Source organism: Clupea harengus, chromosome 24, assembly GCF_900700415.2.
Source record: "Clupea harengus chromosome 24, Ch_v2.0.2, whole genome shotgun sequence".
Lineage (NCBI taxonomy): Eukaryota > Metazoa > Chordata > Actinopteri > Clupeiformes > Clupeidae > Clupea > Clupea harengus.
Window position 1 is genome coordinate 10,397,682 of NC_045175.1, and position 9,546 is coordinate 10,407,227.

At 40.1% G+C, this 9,546-nt stretch overlaps 1 protein-coding gene across 1 annotated transcript; it reads right to left on the reverse strand.

Moving 5' to 3' along the window:
- Positions 1-960: 960 nt before the first annotated feature.
- LOC105904243 (hydroperoxide isomerase ALOXE3-like) lies at positions 961-8,848 on the reverse strand. The gene is made up of 14 exons (XM_031561959.1): positions 8,705-8,848; positions 6,676-6,877; positions 6,380-6,455; positions 5,925-6,047; positions 5,448-5,554; positions 4,952-5,121; positions 4,669-4,812; positions 4,343-4,543; positions 3,836-3,922; positions 3,396-3,565; positions 2,409-2,530; positions 2,086-2,177; positions 1,831-2,001; positions 961-1,140 (listed from the first exon to the last, which is right to left on the reverse strand). Exons 1-14 carry the CDS (start codon positions 8,846-8,848, stop codon positions 961-963), a joined length of 1,989 nt encoding a protein of 662 aa, XP_031417819.1.
- Positions 8,849-9,546: the final 698 nt, after the last annotated feature.

Genomic DNA, 9,546 nt, shown 5'->3' on the forward strand with positions numbered 1-9,546 from the left:
ACCTGTGACTTCTCTCGTAGTCACAACAAGTTAGTTCATTTAAACTTCACAACAAATTTGGCGAATTAATATGCAATTTAGTCAAAAAACTGCCATTACGTCATAGGTATGCAAATATGTAAGGGATAATGTATAGTCCGGCGGTCATTATCGACGGGACGAACAACGGAGCGGATTTCCGTTATTTCCGCTGAGAAAAAAAATGTCTTCACGCAAATAGAACTTTTAAGTTTCAGGTGTTGCGTAACAACCCATTACTTGCTGACTTCATGTTACAATGACTTTCCGTTACGTTAAATGACCGGACTACTTGAATGATATGAAAGATGTGAATTAGAAGCACAAAACCCATCGCCAATGACAGCGGTCATACATTTTTTGCAGTGGTCATTATACAGAAATAATAGACCTGCAAACGTTGGGGTGGCATACAAATTGTCATACCCCAGTCATTATTTAATTAAATCAGACTGAATTGATCATTTTGATTCACACAATGTGATACATATTTCTTCCACTAAGAGCAGAAGGCATTGGTCTACTTCATATGGCCACAGTGTTGTTCATTTGTTTTATCTTTGATATACAAGATATACAGCAAAATGAGACATTATCAATAGTATTGCACATTATTCAATATTTCAGAGGGAAAGTGATTGTTGGGGGGTAAAAAAGACTTCCATCAAATCTAAACTGATCGTTATAAGATGCACAATATGGCACACCTCTCTTCCCAGCAGCAGGATATATCATATCAGATGGCCACAGTGTTGTTCACTTGTTTTTCTTTTTTGATATACAGCAAAATGAGACATTATCAATAGTATTCCACATTATTCAATATTTCAGAGGCAAAGTGATTGTTTGGGGGTAAAAAGACTTTTCCCTCAAATCTAAACTGATGGTTCTGAGCTGACACAACATGGCACACCTCTCTTCCCAGCAGCAGGGTGATTCATCTCAGATGGCCACACTGTTGTCCACATTCTCAGGGTCCAGGTAGGTATAGGGCAGCTCAAGTGTGGCGTTCCTCTTCTTAATGAGGTCTGACAGTGACTTCAGGTCCACCTGAAACTTCTTTATGAGCTTGCAAGGGACTTCCTCCTCAAACCATTCTTCCGGGAAATACCCCAGTGGATACTGTGGACAGTCCAGTAGAGTTGGACAGATAATTGGCAGAATTTTTTTTTCAGCTAGTAATAACTTATTTGTGTTATTGTGTGAGAGCATAGTGATACTCTTTCAACAGATTGAGAAACATTCTCAGTTTTTGTTCATCGGGGGCTCTGAAAAAGCATCTTAAGAAAGTTATATTGTTATGCGCTATATAAATAAAATTGAATTGAATTGAATTGAATCCACATGGTTCCTCATAATTCTAATTAACTGTTGGCACAATCTACTTATTTAAGCACATATGGTAATGAAATACAAGACCAACCCTGATCTTGAAACCCTAACAATATGATGAAATTATTAGCATAACTCAGTAAGTAACAATTTGAAATGTGTCACTGACACCGTATAATGAAATCGGCTGAATGTTTACTACACCAAACTGCATGGATAAGAGGGAGTTCTGATGCCAATTCCATATCTTTTACACATGACTGTAAGTAAAGGTTTGTGTTCTGCATGTATAGAAGAAACATGCTGTCATTACACAAAAGCTGACATACTGAATGGGATAGCTGCACTGGCGTCAAAGTGGTGGTAGTGCACAGTCGCATAGTGCCGATGTAATTATCAGCAAATGAGGCAATACAAATCATTTTTTTCCAGAACGGTGCCAGAAATATTGTGATATGTGTATATTGTGAACAAACTCACGTGGTCTGAGGAAATACTGCTTAGCAGTCTGAGGACAGCCATTGTGTGAACAGTAGTGCTCACATCAGGTAGGGTCTCCAGGATGGTCTGCTCAGTGGTCTGGCCTTTCTCATTTGGAGGAGGCTCTCGGAGAGCGCTAGGGAAGTTGGGCATCCAGCAGCCGAATTCAAACTGGGAAAGTTTGGTAGAAGAATGTTAGACGTGGGTACAGACCACATTCACGGCAAACCAGCGTAAAAATGTTCATTGAATTACCTGCCCATTATTAACAGAAGCATGCTGGGCGGATGCAGTGAAGATCACCATGGTGACAAATTTGACAAGGTCCTTAAGAGACTGTGGTTTTTCTAAGGAGAAGAATGCACACATGCAAAATACAAAACAAAATCACATATAACAGAAAAGCAGATTACATTTTTAGAAAATAGTGACAAATTCTGATTGAGAGACTACCATGACAACCCAACCCTAAATCCATACTTTGATTTAGGGGTCCCTAGTGAATTCATGGTGCCCATTGAAACATCTAGGTCATGAAATTACAAGTTAGCATATTTCTAAATATCCTGAAAACAAACCTGTGCTTTTCCTTTTCAGGAATCCTTTGCAAAATATTTCCTTGATCCAGCACTGGAGCTCTGAGTCATTCTTGACCTCACCATCAGATTTATAATAGTGTGTCAAAACCCTTTCAACAAACCTGCAAACAACGATGTGTTGGGGATTAAAAAATGGCTTTTTATTAAAAGTCTAATACAAAACAGAAATCCCCTCATGTTTTATTGTTTACATGTGGTGTTTTTTTTAACTAGAACTATCCTAACTGAGCTGGCATGACAGTGTGTTTGTATGCTGAAGATGGCGCTGTGGATCACATGTGAGACCATTCATGTTTATTTTTTTTTAACCAGGGCCCTATTTTCCAATCTTTTTAGGTCCAGATTTTCACTAGGGACAAAAACAATGAAAATTGGTCCAGTATTGAGTTAGACTAAATCGGCTATACAATGTGATCCCATGGGGCAAGCATCTGCATTGAAGTAAACCGCTTGTTTTCGCCACCGACAGGCTTATGTTATTGTTATTGTCTGAAAACATGGTAAGGATCCCTACAGAGATAAACCTTTACTGTACCTGTAACTCTATAGAAACTGTAGAAAATGGCTGTTTCTACAATATCTATTTCAGTTTCTGTAAAAAATGACTGTATATATGTAAATACTACATTAAATATATAATGACCTATGTATTTTTATAGATGCTGAATTATAGATTTGTATTATTCTCTAATGTGTGTACTCTGTCTATTTATGTCTGTGATGTGTTTGTTTTATATTGCACTACTGAATCTGTTTCTTTGTGTATCCACTGGTCTATTTTACACTCTGTATCCACTGGGCTACTTAGAATATCCTATATCCTTTCAGAAAGCACGATTTTAGTTTGTACGCACTGTTGATGTGGTGTCAACCAGACGTTTTTCTGACCCATGCCCACAAAGGGAAGCAACACTCTGTCTATGTCTATCAGTACAATACTATGCTGTATTCCACTAGTTAGCATACTCGTTGATAATGTTCCACAGTCTCATTCCGTCCTCTCTGTAGTAGTAGTTAGGAACCTTCTCCAGGCCTCTCTCAGAGATGTTATCAGGCAGACAGAGGGAGCTATAGGTCAGGGAGGCAGTTGCACGCCTCAGCAACTTTGGCACTGAATCTCCACCTATTGCTGCATACTAGGACAAAATAGTTAATGGTTAAAAAATAGTATGAGGTTTCATTAGTTCATGAGGTTATTATTAATTTACATATAATTGCCATTAAATGATGTGGTTAAAGCTTTAATGATTTTACACATTTTCCTGAGGTCAGACCACAGAATCAGCAAGGAAAGTTAGGAACGTTTTGGGTACGCCATGCAGTCCTGATAACATAATGTCAGACAAACCTGACAATGTTAGATTTCTTCATGAGTGATGTGCCATTATATTAGCAGTGTTACATACCAGGGTGATGGATCCATCCTTGGATATCAGCCGATTCCGGGCCATGATGTTGATCTGGAGTGTGTATCGGATATGTGGAAACAGGAGCTACAAGGGGAACAATCAATTAACATTTAATGCATGTGCGTGTTAAGAAGTAACAAGGAAAGAGATGCTAAGATGCTGTAAAATCTTAAAACCACCCTAAGGAGCTTTCTCTGCACCATGTCATTAGTAGGAAAATACGAGATGTAGTTTGTGATAAATGAATGATGGGTTGTGTCACACATTGTGAACCAATGATCTATGTGCAAATTGAGGCATGGTATGACTTTGTTGTTAGACAAGGTGTGGACTGGGACTGAAACACCAATGAAAACAGCACAAACTTTTGGACGCTCATGGCCCGGTGCTTGGCTGTGGATTCATAGATGACTAAGAAGTAATTTGTGGTTCTCAATTTAAAGGACCCTTCTCTTCCTCTTTTCTTTCCTGTAATCACACACACACACACATCAGCTATAATACCTTGAAGAGCGGGTGCATGGTTGGAAGGTTCCGCAATGTTGCCATGGTGAACACCTCGGCCAGCAGGTGAGTTCTCAGCAGGTGAAAGTCAACCTCATGTACGCTGAACTCTGCGTTCCTCACGAAGATCTTGGCCAGCAGCCAGTCATGCTCTGGGTCAGTGGGGATGAAGATGGGGTTCACTCCAGCCTTTTGTCCCAGCTTTACAGATGAAAGAGATGTCAGAATGTTGTTTTGTTATGTGTGAACATGGCCAGTGTAATAACATTAGGACGTGTCGTCTTTGTATTTGGCCCAATAATTGTTTTCGAAAGGTAGGTATTCACCTGTATAGCAATAGGGAGCATCGATCCCTCTGGGTTGCAGTACAGCAAGACCAATGGAGCTGTGAGATACTGCTGCCTGCCATTAACTACATTTCCCATCAGTCCATCCAAGATCTTGTAGTCACACAGGAAGATATTTCCATTCTTGATAATTAAAAACAAAACATGAATATGTTACACATTTATTCTTTAACTTATCTAACCTGGCGGAACTAACAAAGGAAAGCCAGGTTTTGATCCACTGTTAGAACTGTTTTATCCCTTTTATCAACTTTGAGCCTACCTTCATCTCAACCTCCAAGCTTCTCCCTCTTAGGGAGTCTTTGACCATCTTTTCTGTGACGGGGAAGTTCTCTGGCAACTTTGAGCAGCGCTGGATCATCATGGGGTTGATGCCATTCAGCAGCTGGTAGCCAAAAAACTTGTCCTCTTTCCAGTGCTTCTGAATGTATTCTGTAGGAAAGGATATGTTAGAATATATAGTATGTGGAGAGTAAATGTTCTAAAACATAGAACACTTTTGTCTTCTCCTTGTTCTTCTTCTTCTTAAAGGTACAGTCTATGATTCTGGTGAAAGGTTGTTGATTGTTGAGCTCAACCGCCAATCAGATTACACCCCCCTCTTCCGTGTTCATGAAGCAATTTTTTGATTGTTTGCAGAGAGTGTTTTTGAGTTCACACATAGAATGGACAACTACAGGCCCCTGAGGAGCAATTTGCTGAATTTGACAAAAAGTGTATTTGATTACAGTCGCAAACTGCACTTATAGGACACATACCATATGTTTGGCTTCTCAGAGGTTGCAGAAGGATCTCATCCAGTTCCCTGAAGGATTTCCACTGGCTTTTGGAATCAGTCCATCCTGTTAGTTTTAATATAATTATCCTACCAAAATGGGGAATAATAATAATTGTATTAATAATAATAATAAGAAGAAGAAGAAGAAGAAGAAGAAGAATACATGCTATCTTCAAAAACATTGACAGTGTTTGCTTTATTAAACAGTGAAGCATTTTTAGTTACCCTTTAATTATTTTTTTATTATTTTTATGTTAATAACTTCGAATTATGTTTTCTTATGAACATTTTAACTTGCTATTTGTGTATGTATTCCTTAATTATGACAACCATATGTTCCATTGTGCCAGCAAAATATTGCCATGGGCGGAAAAAAAACTGAACAAAGGAAAACATATGATTTCAGTCTTGCAGAGCAACCAGTCATTGGAAACGTGTGGCTAAGACACAGACTTACTGTTGAAGAGCAGTGAATACAAATTCAGTGTCTTTGGTGAAAGAGAACTGGACCTCCGCTGGAAGATCAAAGGGGGTCTTATAACTGATAACTTGGGGCAAACCCTGTGCATACAAGCTCCATCTGTAGACACAGTGCAGAGAGATTTAACATAACTAATGTTCTGCTAGTGCATTTACTACATATGGGGCAGTGGAATAGTCAATACAGGGCATTTACCCTCTAGGCACCATATCCCTGTGTAGAGATATTAAATGTGTGTTCTTGTTGTCAATATGCCTTTAAAGCTCTGTGAGTTTTTGTCCTAGAGTCATAAAAAGAACACCCCCAGAAACCTTTTATCTTGTACATATATGCCACTTGTGCATCAATGTTTTTTGTGGAAATATACAAAAACATCAAGGCATGTCAGAACAAAAAGTCTCAGTTTAACTGGTGAAGCTTCACTGACTGACCCAAAGTTCCTACGGGATTCATTCAGCTGGCTCATCCTTTGCCTCTGGTTCATTGGGTTAGTGAACACGAATGTAGCTGGGAAGGGAAACACACAAAAACGTGTGGAAATATTCATATTTCAGAGGTAGAGAGTTTTTTACATAATGGCAACTAGCCAGTTAATCACAAATCCTATTGCTATGAGTGCGACATTAATATGAGCTAATATACAGTAGTTATGGTCAATACTGAATTATTATAGAAATTACTCAGTTTTAACACAATGCAGATAGACTACATAGCCCAGCCCCCATACCTGTAGCGGGTACTAAAGTCATCTTTGTGCGACGGTGAAGCCAGCGGTAGCATGGAAACAAAACCTCAGCACTCTCCGGTGTTGTCACAGAGATCTTGTCACAGAACCATTCGTCTTCAGTAGTCAGGAATGCCTTGGAGTAGAGCTTCATGGAGATGAGGTCTCCCAGTGGAGCATCAGTGTGCAAATCAAAGCGGTTCACCTTTACATATGGCAATGTCCACATTATAAAGAATCCCCCAAAAGTTTTATCTATGAAACTATGAGATTCACACAAAAGCAGGATTGCGGACACCCCCGTATTTGAAGGAAATTATTTTTTCAGGATGGCTAGGGTGCCTTAACATTAAACCTTAAAAGCCATGTTCCACAACTGACCAGTTACGCAACTATGCACAGGGATGGATTACCGAATGGGCCTACCGGGCCCAGGCCCCAGGGTCCATGAGCTCAGGGGGCCCCTAAGCCAGAGCCTCTGCGTCAAGTCGCTGTCATGTATCTGTTATTTGTGGTTGAAAGAGGTGTATTTTGTTAATTTGCTGTTGGCTTGAATTGAGTGTACCTGCGCTAAGTTAGAAAATATGTATGTGCGCTAAGGGGCGTAACTATAGATAGTGATGGCAGTGCGGTTGCACTTGGGCACGTGGGCAAAGCGGGCCCACCATCGATGCGGTTCTTAGAAGTGACTGGTTCAAAGTGTCGCAATGTAAACACGCCTGTGATCAAAGATGAATTGTATTACTTTAAAAAGAGTGCCTTATGGGTAAAATGAATGAGTAAAATAAGTATTTAACACGTCACCATTTTTCTCAGTAAATATTTTTCCAAAGGTGCTATTGACATGAAATTTTCACCAGTACGGTGTTCATTTTATGCTCAGGCGAAACGACTTCAGTCTCAGAAAAACCTCTGTCATTCTCACACAAAACGGCGTCATTCTCACACAAAACTTCGTCAAACCAAACGCCATCATTCTCAGACAAAACGCCGTCATTCTCACACAAAACTTTGTCAAACCAAACGGCGTCATTCTCACACAAAACTTGGTCAAACCAAACGGCGTCATTCTCACACAAAACTTTGTCAAACCAAACGCTGTCATTCTCAGACAAAACGCTGTAAAAAAAAACGCTGTCATTCTCACACAAAACTTCGTCAAACCAAACGCTGTCATTCTCAGCAGAACAGCTTTTACAGTGAATACCGGTGTGGTGTTTCTGTTAACTGGTACAGCAAGAAAACTTACTTTTGATATAATACGAAATAGTTGTTTTCTGCAAGCTAGTTCACTCGTGTAAAGTAAACCCATGTTTAGTCCTCCGGTTGCCATGGATACTATAACCAAACTCCACTCAGATCTCAGACTCAGACAAAACGATGTTATTAAAAATGAAAAATTGGAAATGTTATTACTATGTCCCTGTTGTAGTGGTCAGACAGATGTTTTGCCTTGTCATACAGCTCATCATCGCCCATGAGCTGATGACCACTACAACAGGGACATAGCAATAACGTCTCCTGCACAGCAGCTATCATTTAAGCTGCCGTGCCTCTATTTAACAGTTTGGTATAATTTCGGAGTCAGGTCGCCGCTGAGTGCCTGTTTGATTTTGAATGTGTTTTTCAGATCTGGGTAAAGCTGCTGTATGTGCCGCTGCACCAAATCGTGCCTTTCATCAGTGTTTTTAAGAAAGCTTCAGCACTTTGACCGTCTGTTTACGTTACCGTATCCATGTTTCTGATAGCATTCTCTTTGACCTCTCTACTTTACCAATATAACAGCAGAAGTAACTAGTTTGACGGTAAAATTCAACACATTGTTGGTAATATATATATATATAAATATACGCCTATAATGGTGTGTGTTTGTGTGTGTGTGTGTTTTTGCGGCCTAGCTCGCACAAAGGGGAGGGGGCTTTTTACATGTCCAGGCCCAGGCCCAGCCCATGGTTTCATAATCCGTCCATGACTATGCATAGTTACTTCACAATTAGCCTATGTAACATATGATATCAAGAGATTGACCTACCGATCCTTGTGCAAGGATTGTACAACCGTTTAGACTCTGCTGCTGAGTTAAGCCATTTGTTCCAAAAAGCTGGATGTAGATATGGTGTATGGTCCCAGCCATAAGCCTGTTTCCTGTGTAAACGGTGAGTTTGTACACCACCATGGTCCTGTAAGTAAGAAGAATGGACAGTGATGAAACAAGGAAATCATAGCTACATTTATTTTTTGTGGGGACAAAATACTACTGTTGTGAGTGGTAGTTATGAGTATTACACGGAAACAGTGTTTCCGCAATGCATGACTAGGATTCGTTTTTAAACCAAAAGGTGATGCATGTCTTGAGGTGCTTGGCCAATCACCAGAGTTGGACATGCTGTAGCACAACATTTACACTGTATTATACAGCAGTGGATTACCTTCCAGGCTCTGCACTGTACCGAATGGTTATACTGAGCTTGTGCAGCACCCTGGCACTCAATCCCAGAACCAGTTATGTCTCACATCCTGGTAAGCCCTGTGACAGTACTGTAGCCTCTGGGCTAGTCTCCAGTGTTTGTAACAGGTTGTGTCGGTGGAATATGCCAAAATCTAGAAAATGACTGTGGCGATATCCTGAGCACTATACCATGCTATCTCAGCCTACCAAATGCTTAATAATAAAGCATTAAAAGAACAGGGACTAAGGCTAAGTTCCTAAATTGAGTGGAGTCGGATTAGGTTTACCAAGATATGGTCCTTTAATAAAATATAGTTTTTCAGCAATGTACAGATAGATGAACATGCAGAAACCTTCAGCCAGTCCCTGGTCCCTTGCTGGTTCCTTCACAGTACTGATACTTGCCCAGTGGGGGGTGGAGCATT